Source organism: Passer montanus, unplaced genomic scaffold (assembly GCF_014805655.1).
Source record: "Passer montanus isolate IOZ18808 unplaced genomic scaffold, ASM1480565v1 scaffold40, whole genome shotgun sequence".
Classification (NCBI taxonomy): Eukaryota; Metazoa; Chordata; class Aves; order Passeriformes; family Passeridae; genus Passer; species Passer montanus.
In genome coordinates this window covers 6,211,912-6,235,687 of record NW_024368819.1, presented here as the reverse complement: position 1 = coordinate 6,235,687, position 23,776 = coordinate 6,211,912, and the positions used below count along the sequence as shown (strand labels likewise).

The 23,776-nt window shown below is 38.3% G+C and overlaps 1 protein-coding gene across 9 annotated transcripts in view; it reads left to right on the top strand.

Annotated features, from left to right (window-relative positions):
• The window catches only part of LTBP1 (latent transforming growth factor beta binding protein 1), a 187,177-nt gene that overhangs the window by 74,478 nt on the left and 88,923 nt on the right, over positions 1 to 23,776 (top strand). For 8 of the 9 annotated variants that reach the window (XM_039719008.1, XM_039719006.1, XM_039719004.1 and 5 more), the window contains 2 exons: positions 9,563 to 9,787; positions 13,311 to 13,588. In XM_039719008.1, the coding sequence (XP_039574942.1) occupies positions 9,563 to 9,787; positions 13,311 to 13,588 (503 nt within the window). The remainder of the gene's footprint in view (positions 1 to 9,562; positions 9,788 to 13,310; positions 13,589 to 23,776) is intronic. The other variant, XM_039719007.1, reaches the window with a different exon arrangement.

Here is a 23,776-nt window from a genome sequence, read left to right as displayed (position 1 = left end):
TATATATTTATAAATTATATACACCTGCTACTGTATATATGATCTATTTGTCCATTATAAACCATAGACAAAATAGAAAGTAAAAATGGATAAAAATAGACTAAGTGAACTCTTTTGAGAACTCATTCTATTTATTAATGGTACAAAACATAGTTCTTTCGTGCATCCCACTGCATTTTGTGGCCCCCTGTGTGGGATGAGCACACCCTGCTTTGGAAACTGCTGGTATGGGTAAACAGGGGAGACCAGCTTCATAACATAAGCTGTAATACTACCTTTCTGCTTTGTTGAAAGCAGAAAAGCAGAAAATTAATGTGTCCATTGTATCTCTCTTATTTATTGTTTGAATGCATTAAATTCAGTCTGTTATGTTAGATGCTATAAATGTAGGTGCTAGAACATCTTCTGTCTAACCAGAGTTACACAGAAAGCCTTGTGTGACATAGGAGAAAAGGGATTTTTTCGTACTTGTACACATTTCAGTGCACAGGGCTGGGTACAACATTGTGGTGTGAAGCTTCTCATTGAGGTTGTACACAGCTCAGGGGAACTTGGTGCATGGTTAAGCTGTTTGGAACTGGACATGGCCAGGCAGCATTGATTGTGTTTTGGGTTTGCACAGCTCGTGCGACAATTTATACATCTATTTTGGTTGTAAGAACCACAATGGGTAGTGAAGTTGTGTTTTTTTAAAATTAATTTCCAACTGTACATTCTCTGCAGAGTAACCTTTATCCTTCTGATTTGCTAGCAGTGACTTTTCTCCTTTCCTCTCCCAGAACTCTAGGATTTGAGTCTCTAGCTTTTCACTGGTCTCTGATGACCTAATTTATGACTCAAACTCTGAACAATATCCATTCCATTCTCACATTGTGTCACCACCGCAAGGTCAACTCCCTAGAAAACTTTCCAATTTCTAGCGATGTAGCCAGTGCCAGAAAATCATAGCCTGTGTTTTTCATGTTTTTTAACTCTTCCATGAATGCCTGGATTATGAGCTGCTATTTGTATGCTAATGAATACCCACTTTAAAGAGAGTGTTCTTATTTTATTCTTCTTGTAGATGTTTTTACACCAAAATGAGCACTGTGGTAATGCTACAGTAATCAGAGACCAGTCTCTTATGTTTGGAAATTTTTGTAATGACTATGGTTTCTGTGGCTTTTCTTTTTCTATTTTAAACATAATTTTGTTGTTGGAGGATGTCTTGTGGTATGGTGGGATGCAGAGAATCAGTGTTCATAGACCATTTGGGTCTAAGTTTGGGGGTTCATCTGGCTCACCAAACCATACTGAGATAGCTCAGTGAAGAGGCTAGTTGTGAGTGGGTGCTGAGATGCACCTGTATGGCAAGTTGGCTTGTGCATGTTCTTACTGGCCTGCTGGGCCAGCCTGTCTTCACTGTCAGACCAGGAAAACTCAGATAACAGCACTCCTAACTTGTGTGGCTCAAGAAGGCACCAAAGGTTAAATAGGAATGAATGTCAGGTGTTGTGGCTTAACTCCAGCCAGCAACCAATTCCTGTGCAGCCACTCACTTCCTCATGTGAGTGGATCTGGGGAGAGAATCGGGAGGGTAAAAGCTGGAAAACCCTTGGGTTGAAATGAAGGTCTTTAATAGAGAAAGCAGACAGCCATGCATGCAAGCAACGTAAAACTAGGAATTAATTCACTGCTTCCCGTGGGTAGGCAGGTGTTCAGCCACTCCCAAGACAGCAGGGCTTCATTACACGTAACAGTGTCTTGGGAAGACAAATACCATCATTCTGAATGTCCCTTCCTTCCTCCTTCTTTCCCCCGGCTTTTTACACTGAGCATGATCTTACACATGATGTTGTATGGTCCAGAATATCCCTCTGGTCATTTGGGGTCACCAGTCCTGGTGTCTCCCCTCAGTTTCCTGTGCATCCTCAGCCTTTTTGCCCATGTAAAGAGGCTGTAAGCTCTGCTCAGCAATAACAACATCTCTACATTATCAACACTATAGTCAGCACAAACCCAAATTACAACTCCATACCAGCCACTGTGAAGATAATTAACTCTACCCCAGCTGAAGCCAGCACATCAGCTTAAATATCTATTATTCAGTTGCCAGAAATTGTAAGGAAGCTGATGTCCCTGGTCAGTGTCAGCTTTACTACTTCTGTGGTCTTCAGAGCCTTTGCATAACAGAAGCATGGCCAGTGTTTCTCAGCTGTTTTGTCTGTTGGTAATCAAGTAGTCAGATGTCTAGGAGGAGCTCTTTTCTCTGCCTTATGCTACTGGCTGTTACTGCGTGTGATAGTCCAGTCTGTTTTTTGGCAATAGCCTCATAGGACAATAGGTGTCAGAGCAGAGGTTCAGTTCACTGATGTCTTCAGATTGTAACAGTGCATGAGCAGTGACAGCCCAGTGTCATTATGGTCAAATTAGTAATTAATCCTCTTGTCCTTAAAGGTGGGTAGGGCTGCTCAGCAGGCACCTGAAGGGAAGAATATAGTCTGGAAGGATCCTGTAGCAATAAAGATGCTTGCTGCTCATTTTTACCTGTCCTTCTCTTGAATTCTTGTTCTGCTGAAAATGGGTGTGTTTCAACAACGTTAACTAATACATGTTAGTGTTACACATGCTCAGGCACATGAAACATATACAGAAGGGTAGATCTTAAAAACCCTGGGAACTTAGGAAGGGTAGTTTTCATCTGGCACCATGCACCTTGATGTCAGTATTCCTACTTCGACAATGGCAACTAAGACGTTATGCAGGACTGCTTAAATTGATAGCTATGAAGTTTTTATACTGCAGCACACTTGTTTTAAGCAAGGGGCTAATTGTTACCGTTCCAAAGCCAGCTTTTCCTAGTTATTTTATTTTTGAGGAAAATAAATATCAATACACTAGAAATACAAAAAAGTGTCTGGAGGAGCTTTTTTTCTATGTGTTAGCAAAAGTCTCGAAGGTCTCACCCTGCCTCTTACCATTTGTAAGGCATTAATTCTTGATAAGCAGCAACTGGTGGGAGTTTTTTGTTTTTCTTAGTATACTGAGTCTAAGCCTAACTCTTGTGATATACTCCTCAGTATATGTGGATGATGTCCTATAAAGTCAATAAATTCTCCACCTATGATCAGTGTAGGAGTGACTCAGATGACTCTTTAGCAGTGTCTCCTTGCCTCCCAAAATAGTGTCTGAATTATCTCAGATATTGAGAGTATTAGAAGCAGAGTTATTAAGGATTGACTAAGCATCATGCCTGTTAGTAAGAATCCTCCTGTCAATCACTTTGCAACTACCATAATTTTTGCTATACCCTTTCTATATTGAGTAAGCACAGCTTTAGGCCATTTTCTGTGCCACAGCATGCATTGAATTTTTCTGATAGTATTTGGATATTCTATGACTGTTTTTCATCCTTCCTGTTCTTTCCATCCCTCCTGTTCTTTCCAGACTGTAACAATGAGTGTTTTATTGGCAGCTGTTGGTCAGATGGTGATCATGTCAGGCACCTACACAACAGGCCTGTGTTGCATTTGACACTGAGGATAGTTGGTTTATCACAAGAGTTTAGAAAGATGTGGTACAGGGCCAATGAGACTCCCATCCCATTGGGACCCACAATGAGAGATGAATGAAATACCTGGGAACATATTGGATGTCTCTTGGTTGACTTTATGTACACATCTTCAGGTTGAGTACTTGAAAATGTACATCCAGCTTTTCTTCCTGAGCTGTTTTAAAGTAGCAAGTTTAAAGTGGAGGAACACAGATAAGTAGTAGAGTGAAATTATCTAGTGCATGTTCTTTCTGGATTTCTTGCTGATCATGATGCTCACTCAAAGGTATGTATATCTTTATAACATATTGCAGCCTTGTCCTTTATGATCTGAACTTGCTCCCCAGATTTCAGTATCAGAATGTTCCATAGTTGACAATATAGCCTCCATTAGCTCCAAAAAACATGCATGATCCAGACTGGAATAGCCCCACAAAGCTTGCCTATTTTGGTAGTCATTTGGTTTGCTTATCTGATTAAATAGCAGTATTTATAATTCCCTTCCCAAGTAGGGGTGCATTACTTTTTTTTTTTTTTTATAAGATCTCTTGGTAGCATTAGTTTAAAAATAAGGCAAATTCTAAATGAAGTCAGTAGCTGTAATAATTTGCAGTAGCTGAGAACCCGGTTTAGTACCTGCCTATTTTTTTATCATACAGTTAGGTTTGAGCTAGGTCTGTGTTTAAAGTTTTTCCCTGCAGTGTTGCAGATTTTACGTCTTTCCAGAAGAAACATCTCAAGTGCCTTCAGTATCATGTTCATGTAACATGATACTGAAGGCCAGTCACAGGAGTGGGGCATCACTTCACTGTTTTCAGTGGTGTTACAGAGGTGTTTCAGTGTTTTTGGAGCAGCAAAAAATCATTCTTACATCTCATGCTGGAGCTCTTGCTATCAGATCTACATTTTAAAATTGCTTTTTCTTGTTGTGGTGGAATGTTTATATTAAAAGTCAAAATATAAACATTAGGATAAATTCAGAGATGAATGGAGAGGTATTATACTTCTAAGGCTACATAAAGATTTTTCTCATCTCCCTTTGCATCCCCAAGCACAAGTTGGTGATACCAAGATTATCTGAATGCTTCTGAAGTAATTTATTTTTTAACTTGCAACTTCTTTACATAACACCTCTGAGTGACAACCAGAGATCTGAAAAGAGTTTAGGATCAATTAGTTAGAAAGTAGAGGTACCACAGGTTAAGAAAAAGAGGGGAAAAAAGGTAGGGAAGAGTTCAAACCAGAGAGATAACATCACCACTGTAGTTCACTCCTCTGCCTTTTTTGAGTTGCTGTAAGTGTTGCTGCAATTAGAAAGTGGAAATAAGTTTAGAGCAATTGTGCAGATCCCTATGTGGCACCTCTGGGTTTCAACTTTTACCCAAATCTTGTTGTGTTTCAGAGCACTCTATTATAAGAATGCTGCATATGGCAGTGTGACAATTTGTACTCTGTAGGTCTGCAAAGGTCTGCTTTCTGTGTGCTTAGTAACAGGGTGGATGAAAGATGCCCAAACAGCTGGAGGGCATGTAGTAATGCTGGATAACTGCAGTACTCAGAGACAAAATTAATCTGCTCTTTGTGATGCATCCAGTGGAAATACTGTAATCTACATAAGCAGTTCAAGGTTTTCCTTGGCAAGCCTAGTGGTGTGATTGAATAGTGCTTACGCTTGAATTGTTGATAGCATGTAAGTAGTAAAGGCAAAGAGTGGTGAGGGAAACTCATATGTTCCCTGAGGTGTAAAAGAAAAGGAATTTGGAGAGTCTGATGAGGAACATTTCAAAACCCATCTTCATTTTCTCTAACACTGGTTACAGGAAGGGAGTTTCCTTCCATCCTAAGGGCTTGTTTGGGTAAGCATGGGCTATTTTTTAAGGATTAGGAGGCTTTAGGTGCTTGGAATTTGTTTTGTTACATATTGTTTTGATTAAATGAAAACATTTGGACTTGATTAAATGAGTTTATCTGGAGTTGTTCGAGGTTGTTTGAGTATTGAAAACAAATTAGATTATTTAATTACATGAACAAACTGTATTTATCAGTGGTTTCCTAGCTGCTTTGTTGATGATTTCATGCCCTGTACTAGTGTTTCCAAACCATAACTGCGGCAGCTTTATTGGAATCATCTTGCAAATGTTCTTTTTCTATGCATTGAGCCATTCAGAGACTCTCTTTGGGGGCATCTTGATGCACCTTCACTGCCTGGCTCATTTTGAACAGTGATACACAGCAAGCTGTGCCAGACTGGGAAGAGTTAAGGGTTTTGGATGCCAGAGCAATCAAAGCTTGCTATTACCAATTACATGCCCAAGGATGGGAAGAATACTTATTGTTAATGTTTTCTTAAACCTGTCTCCACGTTTCTAAAGGATGTGTGTTCATTTATAGTCAGAAAAATAATTAAGCTTGTTCAGTCATATGCTGGCTGTTCCTTAGAGACCATTGAGAGACTTAGGTTACAGTAGACCCAAGTGAGGAAATTGTTGCCTTTCTTAGATCCATTAATACTTCCTTTGCTTAGTTTGTAAGATACCCATATGTGAACTGAAATGGCTTCTCATCCTATGCAGACCTATCTTCACATTTTTATCAAGGGCTGATTTCACTCCATAATGGATACTTTTATTTCTTCTATTTTCTTATTTTCAGAGGAGATGGTAACAAGGCCAGTGAGAATCAGGCTTCAGTGTACCCTTTTTCTGAATGTCAGTTGAGCACTTAGGTGCAAACCCAGCATCTTCAAATGGCCTCTCCCAAAAAGCATGGGTCTGGTTTTTGTCTGGAATGTCCCTTATGCCTCTGGCGGTATTCTGCCATTCTGTTTAGGTTTTTTAGCCTCAATGACAAGACAAAACAAAGTAAAAAAACGTACAGGAGAGGTTGAGCTGTTCAAACATACCCTGGCTTTATGTCCTGTTTCTGTCTTAAGTGGTCCTTCCCCTGGGGCTCTTCGGTCTTTGTTAAATAGAGATTCCCAGAGCCTTGTCAAGGAACAGCAGAGGTTTCTTCCTCTGCCTGTTTGAAAGCTTATGCTCCTCCAGCTCACTGTTCTCAAATGGTCTGTGTGTATATTCCACTTCTAGTGAGGTTATTTGACAGTAATTTCCAGCACCAGTGTAACAATCAAATGCAGCTCCTTCTCCTGGCCATAAACTACCTGAAGAAATCATGAAACAAGAGTGTGACTGCTTATACCTATTTAAAATAATCAGAAATTTTATTTCAGTGTTGTGTGGGTTTTTGGGTTTTTTTAACTTTGGTCTTTTGTTTTCAAGTTGCTTTTTTTTAAAGTTCTCATAATATGTACTGTTTGAGATTGTCAAGTTTTCAGTTTAGCCTGAGATTACATCCTATTTGGTTTTGCATGACTGATTTGAACTTACAATTGTATATTTCAGAATTTAGAATTTTTATTACAGAACTTTATATTCTCAGAATACATTTCCTGTATTCTCTCTTAAACTTCCTTTCTCATATATTAGGCCAGAAATGTAAATCAGTATCAGTTAGCTGAGTGATTTACACAACATGATAATGTTGGAAGCTTGGAATTTTTATTTCCTGTTATGTTTAAATACTGAAGGATTAAATATTCTTAATTATTTACCTCATACTAGACCTTTTATTGTCATTTGTTTGCACTTGCACAAATTGTTTGGGTGGATATCCAAGCAAACAGGTGTGAGAAGGAATGGGAACCAACTCTTTTCTGTTGGCATCTTCCTTCCTGGTATTTTTAGTGCAAACTTTTTGCTCAAAACCAAATCTTTTCATGTACTTATTCATTCATTACCCACAGATTCCTGCAGGAGAGAAACATGTGAAGAGTGCCTCGTGGTGCAGAGATACCCATGCAATTTGATCTTCTAGATGTCAATTGCTTTACAGGAGTTGCTTTTTAGTAGCACAGAAGAAATTAATATATTTGGGTGGAAATTCTGGTTAAATTTATGTTTTTTAAAAGGTGGATTTTGCATGTTATCTTGTTGCCTCGACCCTGGAGAGAGGGGGAGGAAAATCTATAGGGTAGACCTCTTGCATTCAAGGAATTCCACAGTGAAACTATTCTTGTTAGCCTTTGTTTCACTGTACTTCCTTCAGACATCAAACTGCTCCCTGCTTAATGCTGTTTCATATTGTTTCATTGTGTGATTTTACTTTGCATGAAAACCACCTCGGTGTTCAGCCTTGTTCAGGCATATGTTTAAAAGCACTAAAATTCTTTGTGTGTTGTCTCTATTGCAGTGCAGCTGCTTGTTTGTGGCTGCTCAGGAAGAAATGGTACCAGAGAGAGAGAGTTGTCTGTCATGCTTTAGTCACTGCTGTGGTCAGCCCTCCTTCATTTTGCTCTGAAGTAACAGCAGTTCTGTAAGGATATCTTTTACACACTCAGATAAGTCCCAACAAGGGCTGGGACCCAAAAAAGTAAGCCTTGTGCTGTCATGGGTAGCCTTCCAAGGTTGACTTAGTACCATAAGCACAATGCTACAGCTTGAAGTACTTTCAGTCAGTTTATATTAAATGTAAATATAAGATAAAACAAGAAAAGTATCAAGTATACTTTTGCAGAGCACAGTGAAAAAACAATTCTGGCAGTTTGCATGGTGCGTGGAGCTATCCGGCAGTCAGGCATTGGCGTTCCAGACCCTGTCTGGGCAATGTGAGGCTGCTCTGTGATGAGCCTGGCTGAGTGTGCTGTATCTTGAGTGTTTCCTGGCCCAAGGGTATTACACAGCTGGGTTAGAACTCCTTGGGCTGCTGAGTGTTTTCCTTTGTCTTCTTGCAGCACACAACACACAGGTTCCTTTTCCAACGCTTCTATGGTATTCAGAATAGTAGTACCCTGTGGTTGTCCAGAGGTCACAGCAATTGGAATAATGAGCACTAGGTTCTTAATTACCTTGAATTATCTACACTTGGTTATTTTTATTGTAATTCATTACAGACCAAGCAATACCAATCCAGCAAAATGCCATGATTACTGTAAAGGTTCTTATTTTTTAAAGTCAGAAACTTATCTTAAATCTGACAAATGGATACCGAACTCTATTTCTCAAATACAATTTGATTCCTGACAAAAATGACCTTTGTTTGTCTTGAACAAAAACTTACAGTATTTTTCCTGTTGTTTTCACTTAATTTTGTTCTTGGAAATTCTGACAGCTCGTTTACATTGTGATTGATTATAACATTCCACATTATATTTTTAGAAAGTGCTGAATTATGCCTATTACTGCATGTACCTCTGAGTTGAGAGATATTTTTCATTTGATGTTGACATTTTTCATGTTTCATCTGATAATTTATATTCCTGTAAATGTGCAAGTGCTAGCTAGCACAGAAATAATTACCCTTGTCTTTATATTGGAGTTACAAGGTTTTAATGCTTTGGTGTTTGTCTGTGAAATCCTTTCAGTAGAATCTCTTGATATTGTTGTGAACTTTATGGGTGGATACAAATTTATTTTTTTTATCTGAGAAGTAAATGTTAAGCAAAGATCTAAATACTCTGCAAGAAATAGTTTTCTAGAGAACAGCCAAGACTTAAAGTCAAAATGGAAAATTTGTCCCCAGTACTTTTTATTCTTGGGTGAGTTTTTTTGCAGACTTCCAGGAAAGGGTAAGTAGTCCAGGATTTTCAGAAACAGGAGGCTAAAATACAAGAGTATCTGTACTGAAGTGTGAAAAAGAGATGTAGCCAGACACCATATTAGTTTAGTGTCTTGCTTAATAGCATCATGACAGAAAATAGCTGGGATATCTAAGGAAAGAATTGCTTTCTGTTTGTCATGGAGAGAAGATGCAAACAAGGTAGAGATCAGAGATCACAGGGAGGGGAAGGGAAGTGGTTTTACCACAAGGCAGTTAAAAGTACATGTCAGATGGATAGCCCTTCCTCAGATGTCTGAAAGAAGAACAAAGCTCTCCAACCCTGTTCCTTTCCTCTTCAACTTGTGCATGATATGTGGTCAGATAATACTAAAGCTAAAGTCATTAACAAAATTTTTATTTCTGTTTTCATTTCAGTTATTTGCCACCTTCCATGCATGAATGGAGGCCAGTGTAGTTCTAGAGATAAATGCCAGTGTCCTCCTAATTACACTGGAAAACTTTGTCAGATTCCCGTGCAGACTGCCAGTTCTCCAAAACTCTACCACCACCCGCAACAGGTGAACAAGGCTGTAGGATCACAAGTTATCCATTCTACTCATACTTTACCACTGACAATGTCTGGACAGCAAGGTGTAAAAGGTAACTTCTTTCTTAATAGGTATTTTTAACTTCTTGGTTTTAATGAATTATTTTGAGTATTTAACCAGTAACAATAGTGCAACATCTACACATATCAAATATTGAGACCACAACTTGAATCATCAGCTCACCAGAACGTGAAGGTATTTTCCTCAATGACTGAAATAATAAGAAATAACAGTCTTATTGAAAAGAGTTTGTAGGTAAATTTACTTTGCTTTATGGTACAACAATTTAATGCAAATTGCAGAGTCAAGGGATAATGCAGGGGGTTTCTTGCAGAAGTGTAGACCTCTTCAAAAAGACAATGATTGTGGCTGAACAGAGTCCATAAATTGCAGTGTACCTAGACAGAGACTTCAAGTGATTCCATGGTTACTAGTGGAGGGAAGAGACCATGCTTTTCAACATAAACAATCTTAAATCTAATATAAAACTAAAAATACAAGCATGTTTATCTATTATTGAAAAGAGCTTGTAGGTAAATTTACTTGGCTTTATGGCACAATTTAATCCAAATTGCAGAGTCAAAGGGTAATGCAGGGGGTTTCTTGCAGAAGTGTAGACCTCTTCAAAAAGACAATGATTGTGGCTGAACAGAGTCCATAAATTGCAGTGTACCTAGACAGAGACTGCAAGTGATTCCATGGTTACTAGTGGAGGGAAGAGACCATGCTTTTCAACATAAACAATCTTAAATCTAATATAAAACTAAAAATACAAGCATGTTTATCTTGCATGACTTAGTGGAGTCTTATAAGTTAGTTTTGTGGTGAACTGTTTAGTGTAGATAGGCCTTGTTATGATTCACTTAAATAGAACATTCCTTCCAGGCCAAATAACAATATCATTTGGGAAAAAAAAAAAAGTTTTACTACTGCTAATGCTGTGAAAAAGACAGCATTAAAGTCTGAAATGCATGAAAGTTCATTCAGCTTTGGATTACTGTTTCCTCTCATACTTTTGTTGTGAGGTGAAAACTTCTGATTACTTTGAAGAGAAGTGTTGTATTTGTTTCTTATGTGTCGTATGGGTCTAGGTAGTATTTTATCTGGGTGTAGTCTTGTCCATATAAAGTGACCCCTGCAACTCAGATTCTCAACATAGGACCTAATGTGAATTTTATTTGCTTGTTTGAATTGCCAGATTGATTTTTGGTCAGGGGTAATTTTAAAATTACCTCTTCAAGGTTGGTATCTCTGAATTAAAAAAAAAAAATATATAGGGAAAGTTGTGAGGAGGTTCAGTTACTGGCAAATAGTTTCTGAATAACTTTGCTAAAAGATATTTGTGATAAATATAATCTAACATTGTAATTCAGAAAAGGACAGAGCTGTGAAGGAACTGTTGACAGTATCCTGGAAATGCAATGTTTTATAAGTACTTTTGAGTATCTTCTCCATCCAAAGAAGAGAATATAATTACCTAAACATTCAGCAGAACATCAGTTTATTTTTCTGCCTATGTAATTCCAGATGAAATAATTTTAGACAATACAGTGGACCACAAGCCCCAAATTTTTGATACATAGTTATTCTTCAGATTCTCTCCTAAAATGCACATTAGGTTTCTCATTGCTAAAGAGTCTGACATCTTGAATATTTTTTCTCAACCTTCAAATCCTCATAGGAATCATTAGCAGTCACAATGCCTTTTCTTCTCTTTACGTGTCCAAATGAGGATGTTGGATTGTTGAGAGATGAATATTTTATTTCTTTAAAGGAAAGAATAAAACAATTCATCCTGAAATGGCTGGCAAAAATAAAAATGAGCACATCTAGGCAATGATCCAAGACCTGGAGAGGATTGTGATAATAATACTGCATGGGAGAACCCAGCCTAAATTTGATGTTTTCAGCATCTGAACATCTCTGGATGGATTGAGACACTAAAGCAGAGAAATTCAGTGATTTCTTTTGAGAAACTATATTTTTGAATCACTGTTTCTTTTGAATCACTATATTTTTTAGATTTAGCAGCTGGAGAAACTAGTTGAAGGGATCTCTCTTCATACATAAAAATATTGGAGTGAGTTTTGTTCTTTTTACAGACAGACTAGGCTGTCTTGTCTTGCCTTCTGAACCCAGTCTAACAACTGAAGAGGACCTCACTACTTCTGCTTGTCACACTGAAACTTTCCCCTGTGGGTTTGCCTCTGGCAGACCTCATGTAGCATACATTTTGCTTGAGGGTTGTTTTCAGCTACAGGCAAGGTCTTTACCCTGCAGCCATATTTTGCTGACTTTCTACCATCCTCTTCCTGATGTTTCTGTCTGAGTATGTTGACAAGTTTCGTAAATGAAACAATGCAGTCAGTGTAAAAATAAGTCTGTTTCTTTTAAGGAAGTCCTTTGTGAGACCAGTAAATATTGATAATGTGCCTAGAGAAATGAAAATAATGTCAAAAACCAAAAGCATTTCTCTAAAATATTATAATTTTCAAGTTGCTCCAATAGATGAAATATTGCTCCCGAGGAGTGGAGCTGAAAATACCTAATCAAGTTCCTAAAGAACAGTTCAAACTTCAAGAGACAAGGAGATAATCCAGAAGACTGAACAATGCAGTGTGCATTATAGAGAAAGCTGTATCAAATGGTATTTTATGGCTCTTGATGTTTGGAAGGGGTGCTGCCTCTGATGGACTGTGTGGCCTTGAGTAGCCTGTGCAGTACTTGCTGATGAGAGAGGCCCAGACAGACACAAGAAAGGATAACTTAGTTATGCAGCTTACAAACTCCACAGCTTGCTACACACCTCTCCACCCTGCCCACCCCAATAATAATTTGGTTTACTTTAAAGGGCATTTTGTGTTCCAGTGAAAAGAGGCTTAGGGGTCACAAGCAGTTCTGGGCAGATTGCATTGACTGGAGGGTCTCAGTCTACATACCCAGATTAGACTTACAACTGCAACCATATTTAAAAACGGAAGTGTCTGAAAATCATTTCCTCCCCCTTTATCTGCCAAACCCCGAATTCAAAGTTCAACAAAGGGAGTGGTGATTTTAGATGGTTGAGATTCTGGCAGCTCTTGCAGGGGCGAGCTTGGGACTTGGCAGGTATATAAAGATGAAGGGATGAAATCTGAATCTTTTTCTGTGTTCCAGAGAAAGATGATGGATCTGAAAATGAAAATAAAGCTTACTATATATCCAAAAATAACCTAGTAGACTATGAATTCTGGAACTTTGAATGGGATTCTTATTACACAGTATGACCACAAATATTAATGTGATACCAGCCAATTTGGACATCCATGTTTATCTTGCAGTCTTTACAATCCTATAATATTGTTCTTTCTTTCATGAAGATTTTTCATTTTCTTGCTTTGTTAATGAGACTCAATGTGTTCTTTAGCCTTCCCCCTAACCCCCAAATTTGGGCTTCATTTATATTTCAGTCACTTCAAGGCACTCTGTAAAAATTCTGATGTACAAAAAAGAAATGTCTTAGAGGTGCCTAAGATGTCTTTTTCACATATTTTATTACCAATTTCTCTTATGTGTTTTTCCTTCAATTATTTTAGTGAAGTTCCCTCCTAACATAGTGAATATCCATGTGAAACATCCCCCTGAAGCCTCAGTTCAGATCCACCAAGTGTCAAGGATTGACAGCACATCAACAGGACAAAAAGCGAAAGTTCCTCAGCCAGTACATCCACAGGTCTCTTACCAAGGTCTTCCGTATCAGAAGACCCAGAAAGGACATACAACTTACACAAATCAACAACCCATTCCTCATATGTTTCCTGTTTCAGTTAAAACTCAGCTTGGGCGCTGCTTTCAGGAGACTGTTGGGACACAGGTAAGAAATGTTTGCTAAGGCTTGCTGAGACAGGTAGCTTTAAAACTCTATTAAAGGAATGAAAAAAAAAATTGACAAATCCAACAGTTGGAGGGAAAGGACACATTTGACATCCTTTTCTGCAAGAAAATTATTTTGAGAATGTAACATTTTTTTAAGTAACATTTTTCTGAACCTCTTTCTCCTTCAAGATCATGTCTTTATTTTCTGGACTTGGGACCCTGACATTTTGGTTTCAATTATTTTTTCCATAGCTTTTTCTTTTTCTCATGGAAATTCCTATTCAGCAACTTTATATGTTTTACAGTATTTTAGACTGATGTTTTGAGTCTGTTGAAATGTGACCATTGAATGGTGTAAAAAAATCATGAAAGCCAACTGATTGTTCACTAGAACATTAAAACCTTAGTTCACTTAATAGTATATTCACACAATGTTTTTCATATAACTATTCAAAATTGTGTATCTTCTTTCAATCCTGAAAGCATGTGGTTTTATATTTGCATATATATTTGAATATACATATATATATATAGAGAGAGAGAGAGAGATTATAAGGATATGTGAAAAGATGATTAAGAAGTCAGTAAAATCCTGTTATTTATTGCTTATTACCTTTTTGAAATTTGGCTTTTCAGATCAAATGTCTTTAAGGTGAATGCATGCCTCAGACTGAAATAATGTGTGAGGTTTTAGGAAAAATCACTTGTTTTGGGAGGTAATGTTAGAGAATAAATATGTTGTTTTTCAGGCTAAAAAATACTTTATGACTCTATCATCAAACATGTGAGTTTTAAGTTTATCACAAGGGTTGCTTTGCTTTTGGTCCTTCCAGTAATATGCACCTAAAGTTAGCCAATTTTCAAGCATTGCATATTGTATGTGTTTCCAGTATATTTCACAAATGCTGCTTAGATGTTGGCACCCAAATTATCCAAAGAATTCACTGGCACAGAGCGTGCCTTCCCCTCAAAGGGACGTCACCCATCGCTCCTGAGATGTAGGACTGGAGCAAAATGCCCTTTGCAAGTGTTTCTTCTGGCTGTGTCTTCCAGCTGTCAGTGGATTTTTAAAGGCTTTTAAGTTGTGTGCAACCCCTGCCTTCACCCCACAAAAAAAAAAAAAAAAGAGGGAAGAGACCTCAATCCCTTACTCACAGATGGGCAAGGAGTTTGGAAAGGATCAGCATTGGGGAACAGACAGGAGCAGAAGTAGGATGCAGTCAGAAGCAGGGTGAAGGTGACAGAGCTGTCAGGTCCTAAGGTACTGAACTCCACCTGCTGAGGGCAAAATGTTGAGCTTGAAATCAAAGTTCCTTAGTCTCAGTCTCCTGCCATCTCTAACAAGTTGACGTGAGGATGCTTAAAAAAAGATTCTGCAAAATCCAATGGAGGGAGTTGATTTAAATATCACTGCACATCAAAGATTTTTTAGAAGACCAGAGTTAAGTTTGCATGTGGAACATTAAAGGCTAGACTTTAGTAATTTTCAAATTATTGGTTTGGGATCTACAGTTTTAATTTACACTGGTGAGTTCTTTGTGCTTGTCTGTTTCAAGCATATAAAAATCTTTTTTTTCAACAATTATTAAAGCACATGGTCAAATGGATTTTACATGGAAAAATGAAGTGGGGCCTGTGTTTACGACCATTTCTCTCTATTTCCTAAAATGAGCAATCTAAGAAGCTTGGCATCATAATGTGCAATCCTAAAAATCTGGAAATAAGTGTGATAATTAATAGTTGTTTTTTATTTTTGGTATTTCTTTTTGTACTCATATATAAAGAAATACAAAGTTACTTTCTTGGTCTTACTCTTTGGAGTGCATGCTGTTTTATCTCCTGTCTCCTTTTAAAGGGGGAGAAAAGGGAAAATAAGCTTGCATTACTCTCATATCTGACTTGGAATCCTACTAAATGCTTAGTCCCCAATTTTTATAACTTTTTTTTCAGTATTTCCCCGGAAATAATCAAGAAAGGGTATTGCCTCCTAGTTTAGAACAGTGCATGATCTCAGTTTTTACAAATTTCATTGATCAGTGTCAAACTTGAAGAAGAGCATAAGTAAGGATTTCAGAGGCATTCTGTTAGAGTGATGGTTCAATTTAGAATTGGAGTTATAGAATGGCATTTTGTAGAACATTCATTTAAGACCTTGCCATAAATATAGGTCAAATATAGATCTAAGTGACTCATTTACCTTTCAATTTTGAATCTGAAATGTTACTGTTTTTCCTGCAACCAGTCAGTGCTTATGCTTATGTTAATATTAAATATGCCTTGAACTGGGAAAGATGGGGTTTTTTTAAGTGCTTAATAGACCTACTCTTAAAGAATTAGCTTTTCAGTTTTTCATATTTGCTTTGATATCTCTGTGGGTTCTCTCTGTTTGTTCAGATGTGATACTTAAATGAGCTTTCCCTATTAGTAGCAATGTGTTGCAAGTCCTTTCTGGAGCTGATGCTGGATAATTTTGATACCCATACTTAGTTCAACAATCATCAGTGTTTATACATTTTTTTACAGGGTGGATTGTGTATTTGGCTTCAGACATGTTTTATTAAATATCCTGGGATCCTGAGATTACTGTCTGTAGAGCAGATTGGTTGAAGGATTTGTGTGTGGCCTCTTGTAGACAAATCAACTAAGTTGATGAGGGCTTTGCTGAACTTACTCTTGGTCTACACTAAAAGCACAGGATTAAAACTGTATCAGGATCTCTTTTGTGGTTTTGTGTGCAAGTGTAACTTCTCCCTTTCTGTGTTTCTCCCCATACCTTGTTCTCTCCTTCTTCCTTGAATTTCAGCTGCTCTTCAGTTACAGGTCCTTTGATTTTAGTGCTCTGAGGTTTTTTTCATAATCTTCTGTGGAATATTTTTCATCTCCCACCACATTCTTCCTTGTCCCACCTTAGTTAAATTCCCTTAATGTATCTCATTCAAAACCAGTAGGACACTCAATTTCCAAGACAGAGTGCATTTTCTGCAGTGAATTTCTAAGCAAGTGCGTGCTGTTACATTTAGCAGCTGGAGCCACCTTGAACTGAAGTTCAGAGGACATTAGGGCACAGACAGTTGAAGAATCTGGTCATATTTCCAGGCCTACAATCACTTTTCACACAATTAATGACATAGGATTTTTTTCAGACCTCTTTCCTTAGCTGTCTGTAGTATCATAAGTGATTGTAACCAAAGACAGCAACCATGAGAATAAGCTAGTAAAAGGTGAGTGAAAAGATGTCAGTCTACCCGCTCAGAAGGACAGGGAGAGTAGAGGGACAAGAGGAATGAAATTTCCCAGTTTAATAAGAATAGATAAATAAAGACTTGTATTTTTGTAAATACAGGTACACATGTATGTATGTATGTATGTGCTGTTTAATTGTGATTGTTTTCTGAAGTATGTGTTTCTCAGCACTGTGAAGTAAAGTGGAAAGAAAACTACAAAAGTATCATTACTATTTGAATTTTTAAAAGATATTATAGGAAGCAAATAGTTCTGTTTTTTTCTCAAGTCAATTCACTTTTCCTGGCTGCCTCTCTTTTCTCTGAGTGGAACACTCAGCATTTATTTCTCCTCTAGGAGATGTTAATGGTGATTGCTCCAGGATAATGTATCATATTACATGGTAGCCCACAATGATACATCCCACAAAAAAGTTGTGGCTCATCAAACTTTTTCCTAGTACCACAAAGATTTTTTTCAGGGTATATCATAAACCATGTTAAGCTGCAGACCATAAACTTGCTGTTGACATAAAGATATAGGAAACAAACCTTTACCTAAACTTGCCCATTGTTATATAGAAAAATGGTGTAGGAGAAATAGAGACTTGAAGTTGGGAAACAGACATAATGGAAGCAGTAGGACAAAAATCCCAATTAAGATGGAGAGCAGTAACTTCTGGAGAGCACTCTATAATGGTGCCTTCAAAAGCTGGAGACTGGGCGTAGTGTCCTGCAAAACATTTTACAGCCATGTGGTCCTTTGTTTCTGAAATCCAAGGAGCTGGTCATCTTAGAGCACTGATTCACTAAGTCCTACTTAGAAAGCAAGCAAATAAGGAAGATTTTGTTCCTCTTTAATTCTTCCTCTTCAGATGATTTTCATTTTAGCTCTAATAAAAATGCCTTTATTATGACACAGGATATCTTATTTCCCAAAATCCTTCTAGAGCATCAGTGGTGTACTTAGTGAAGGTTGTGTTGGTATTCTTGAGCCCTGTTGATTTTGCATATAATTTCTTTACATTTAAATCAAGAAAATAATGCACTTGCTTACTGTCCATAAAAATCCATATAAAGATAATGGAGCACTACTTTTTTCACCCCTAAAGAGTTGTTTGGGGTTCTTCTTTGCTTCAATGTAAAAAAATTTGCAAAATGGCAAGAAATTGGAGAAGGTGGTACTGCAAAAAATTCATCTAAATCAGGATCTTTCTGTCTAGATTCACATGTAATGCTGTTCTCTTCCCCAGACGTTTTTGGATATTGGTTTACGGAAGGAGGCTTCTAGTGATCTCAGCATCTGTAGTTTAAAACCAAAATTAAAAACCATTGTTATTCTAGAGAGAGACAGATACTGAAATTGCTTTCCTTGATAAAGGGAACACATAGCAAAATGTCCAGAAGAGAAGCTGGCTATGAAGTCAAGTCTGCCTATGCTTGTTCATTCCTCCTCATGTAACTGCTGAGAGGAGCTGGACTGCTCTGAAATAATCACTGCAAGAATGTCAGAAATACTGTCTTCTGATCCCCCCTTCTTCTTGTGGTACTTCAAATTCAAGTCAGTCCAGGCTGCTGTATTGGGTGCTATGGGTATATGTTCCATTCCTCACTATCCAGTGGTTTGCTGCGTGATGCTTTGTGCTTCTCTTGCAAAGTGCTTTAAAAGGTGTTGCAGAAAGGGTCCATAATTGTTACAGCTTTGTTCAAAAGGACACCTGAATTGGAGTTGTTTTGGTATCATGAAGTGAAATTTGGTGGATTATAGTGATACTTTAAAAAATCATCTTAAAGAAAATCACAATAGAGCATCTATAGCAGACAAAAGAAGCATATTTTGATAGATGAATGGTTTTAATTAATTGGTTTTAATTATTTAAATGGTTTAATAAATAACATTAATGATGAACACTAGCAAGGACTTTTGAAAATTATAAGGATTGTCCATTTTTCAGTGCAATCAAAACTCTCATATATGCATTCAAGTGTGTTTCAAATGCTGCTTAGTATGTCTGATCAACAGATATTAGTTAACCAACATCTTAAGTGGGATAAATTTCTATGGAGACAGTTTATTTAATACTTTGTTTCGGCAATGTCTTTTACAGGAAATGTTTGTTTTGGTTTGAGCAACACATTTCTGTCTGCTGTCAGACTTAATAGAATACCAAATAAAACCAAGTGATAGGTGGCAGCTGGAAAAGGTCAGAAATTATCAACATTGTATCATGGGCAAGATTCTGATTAAGCATTTACTTCATTCAGACATGGACATACACTGACTGGGTACTTACCTTTGAGAATATGCATACAGTTTTTAAAAGCTGAGCTTAGATAGTTGATGAGTTTTTCATGATGGGAAATATTAAACTAAGACATCAACGTTCTTGAGTTAGAAATCAGAACAGCAAAATGTGTTGATAGTGTTTAAAGCCTAACCTAAAGTACTGATGCTACTGTGTGCAATACAGTCATAGCGTAGTGTGGAGGTGATGACAGCAGTAATATGTCTGTTGAAGTTATTCATTCAACTGCATAAACATCCCTGTCGAACTTCAGATTTAAGAAAATATTTCCTGGGGAGGTGAATTTCAGGTATTTTATTTTTTTGACAGCTGTGTGAAATGAACTTTGGTATTTATCTTCTTTAGGCAGGAGAAATGATACAATTCTGTGCTTTGTACTGGTACTTTTTCTCTTAGAGCACTTTTAAAACCTCTTTTCTTTAGAATAGTCTTAAAAATACCATCTCATAAAATAAAATAACTGTCTGGAATTCCTTGAAGCTCATGGTTTGGCTTCTGAAGTTCTTAAACAAATAGACTGTCAGAAATTGGTGTAGATTCATTTGCAGGATTAATGTTTCATTTGCAGTAGTTTCTTTGCAAGATCAATACTCTGAAATATCAGAGGATTAAAGATGTATCAGATACCAAAAACACCAAACATTGTTTTAATTACTCAAAAAGAAGAAAGGTGGACAATTTTTACTTGCTTATGAAGAATGTTCTGCTTAAGCCAAAACAAATTCTTTACCAGTTCTTCTGGAAAGTCTGGAAGTATTTAAGTTTCTCTCCTCTGCTTATGAGACAATGCCTGTTAGTGAGCCAGTGCTGCATGGGATAACACTCTTCATTTGTAACAACCTGTCATTCAGCTGGTCAGGAAGCTAATTAAGAATGTCTGTTAATTGTTTCAGTAATACAGTGTATTAAGTTTGAGGTTTCTTGCTCTGTTTGTCGTTCCTATAGGAAAAAAAAAGAAGCAACAATCCAAGGTCTGTGCCTGTTGAATAGTTTGCAGAAAGTTAAACAGTGTATCCATTCACTTGTGCTATTGTGGTATGTGAAATGCAGTCTTTTGAGCTGAATCCCAGAGTCATTAGCTCAGGCAAAGCACCTATCAATTTCAATCATAGTTAATCATGTGACACTCCTTTATTTATGTCTGTATTGTGGTTTTAACTAGCAGCTTGTGACAGGGATTTGTAGATGGGTCATGCAGGAATAGGAGTCCCAGGAAACCTTGTGGTCCCTTGGCCAGAATCCTCTGCGGTTGCCCTGGTAGTAATTGCCAGACTGGGCTCCCTACTGCACTTTACAGGGAGCTGAATAAATTTCCTCTGCTGCCTTAGCAGATGAGTTGCAAGGATATAACCCTTCCAAGGATTTTTCCCTGGCACTGGAAAATACATGCAGCACTGGTGGCAGTACACAGCTTAGCACTCTAGGACTGTGGAGATGGGGCAGAGGCTGGAGGTCTGGACCGGGTAACAAAGAGGTGATGTGGCTTGGGGTGGCTTTTGTGCACCAGCACAGGGTCAGCCAGAATTTCAGTCTTCCAGTGGGAATATTCAGTACTTCCTTCAGTTATATAAAATATTGGCATCGGAGCCCAGGCACGCATGAGGAAAAATATGTGGATTTGAAACAATACTTTCAGTGTCTCTGAGTGCTTTACCCAGGAAGAACTTTGTTTTATAGCAGTACCATGTGTGCATCATACTGCTGCTACTGCTGAGCCTCTTTCAGCACAGTTGAGCTCTTTTATACCAAACCTTCATGACTTCTTTGCCTTCTGAACCACTGAGACTTATTTCCAAATCATAAGCTTATGACAGAGATATCATTCATGAAAATCTGTGCTATTTTTCAGGAGCCCTCAAGAATACAGACTAGATTAGTTTAAAAGTAGATGTAGATGATGGATAGAAAAGTGTAAACCTAGGCTTAAAGAATGGCATTATCTTTATGAGTAGTCCAGCATGCCTGTGTTTAGCTTTCCTGCTTATTTTAGGCTCATAAGTGTATGTTGGAGTTGTGTAGAATGGTGAAACAAACTAAAAAATAGTTACGAATTCCTCCAAGTGACTTTTCCAGTCACTTGTGAGTCAGAGACTGAAAAAGACTGTCTGAAGTTCGTCTTGGTAGTAGGGAGTGTGTAAGACTTTTGAAGTAGAAAGGAATTACCTATAAAAGTTTTTGAGACTGTAGAAATGGAGCTCCAGTTCTTATATGCTTAAGGTTGCTGAAAGGAGTGAGCACCTTAAGAAAACATAGCTGGCTGGGGAACAGTTTGTGCAGTGCCATGAGTGTTTAGAGTATCTGAAGCACTACTATATGTACCAGGGAAATCAGGGTTTAGTAGCCACAGAAGAGCTCTGTTTCTGCTTGGATTAGGACTTTGCAGAGCACTCGTGTTTTGTGATGCATAGCTCCAAAATTACACAGATCTTAAGGCAATAGGAGCCCCTTATGGGAGTTGCTTTTCCTTGTTGCCCAGTTTCTACAATGATCTGGATGTTAACCAAATTATCATTGATTCTTCAAGCTTTAATTCACCATAGAGGCAGTGGGAGCAGCAGCTTTAATCATTGCCAGCTTTTACTGACAGAACTGCAAACCACAGTTGCCAGATGACTCAGACTTTGGCATCCTTATTTTTGCTCATGATTTTTATATGGAAATTCGAAAAAGTTATGACCACAAAGATCATGATTTTCAGTAGAGTACAAATGCTGTAGCACCACACCTAAATTATAAGTGGGCTTTAGTCCATCTTCCTCCTTCTCCTCTCCTTTTTTTCCTCCTTCTTCTCTTTTAGCTTGTTACTATTAGATGACACATTTTCTATTTTGGGGAAAAGGAGAAAAAAAAAGTGGCGGGGGGGGGGGGGAGTTGACATGTTGGCTCTCATGTTAGTGGAATCTTGCCTTGACACATGCAAGCTCCTGGGATGTGTCCTTGAAGTTTTGACCTTGAAGAGAAACACTGGGTGTTAGGTAATGTGCCTCACTGCCCAAATGCTCCATTTCTGAGATCATAAGGGGAGATGCAACCCCAGCCTCGATTCCTCCCATTTCTTTTTGCAGAGGGGAGAGTTGGAAAGCCGAGGTACAGTGGGGAGAGAAGAGCTGGGTGCAAAATGCTTTAGCTGACTCTCTATAACAGCCACAGTGCATGACTTTAGCAAGTGTCTTCTCTGTCTTGGAAGAAGCTCTAGAAAAGGGGTGGAGCATCTGTAACTATAAAGCAAAGGTAGCTGTGGTTATAAAGTAAAAGGGTCCTTCCTGGAGCATGCCTGCCTGGGAGGCACGTTGAGAAAACCAGCATTGTGTAAAGATGTGACTTGAACTGTCTAAGGTTTTAGGGTAATCACATAGAGGAGGCACTATGAGTACTCTCCAGTTGAAAGATTTTTTTGAGCTTCTGGGACATGCAGCACGATCTGTGTATCCTCTAGCTTGGGGCAGTTGGAAGAGTTTATTTCAGTTTTGAAAACAGCAGAGCTGCTATGGCAGAGGAAATTGTACAGAATTCCCCGTTTATGCATCTTGATGGTATTTCTGAAGTACCAGGCTGGGAGTTGCTTATGGAAGCAGAACTCATTGGACTCTGACTAATGGTCAGCCTTGTATTAATCCCACTGGTGCCTAAGCCAGAGGAGTGCAAGACAGCTGAGAGATATGCATTCACCTAGGGTAAGCCTGGGCATTCATCTGAAAGGTAGGACTTGCTGAGATACTCCACTGTTTTAGCACAGCCAAATACCATCCAGGCAAAGACCATTTCCCATCCCTTGCAACATAGGAAAATTTGTCATCAGACCCACTCCAGACAGTAATGTGAAAATATACTCCTAAAGTTGCACAATAACAGAGCAGTCTGTTTGAAGCTGTTTGGCCACTCTATTCTTTTTGCTGTTCATGTGTCATGCCAAACTGAGGCTCAAAGTACAGGTGATACTAACATGGATATGGGTAGTAGGCAGGGGCACACCATAGCCATGCCAAGTTGTTCTGGTGCTAAAAACTTGGACGTGTGTGGCTGGCTGTCACTGAGATGAAAGACACTTCAGACTTCTTACACATCCCTTGAGACTGATCTAAGCTTCACGTGCTGCACATGCTGAGCTGCAGTCTGCTGTTTAAATAGTGAACTGGTGCTGCTTTTAATTTGTCGAGATACTTCAGGATGTATCTCGGGAGTATCTGTGAAAAAGGGACAGAGAAAATGGCTGGGATGATGCTTTGCTGGGCCTCCCCATGCAGAGGGACCCTCTGATGAGTCAGAACCCTTGTAGAGTAGCTTGCTATCCTGTTAGTAGTCACACTGTAAAGCTACACAGGGTAACTTTGCTTTAGAAATATCATTGGCTTGTGTGGCAGTATGATTAAGAGCACACTGGAAAAATTTTGGGAAAGCTGAAGGAAGCTGTCAGTGCCTGTGCATTCAGCATGTGTGTGTACTGCAGAGTGACTCTGTTACCAGCTAAGGGGGAGCACAGCCTGTGGCATAGGATGAGGCAGCTATCTTGAGCTGAAAGCTATGTGGCGAGGCACATTTGGGTCAGAAGTTTACACACTGTCAGAAAGCAGGGTTAGATTAGGGAAAGTCTATTCACGCCATACTGAGGATTCACACTTCAGCACATTAGAATTGTTTCTGCAGTGCCTATTTATATCA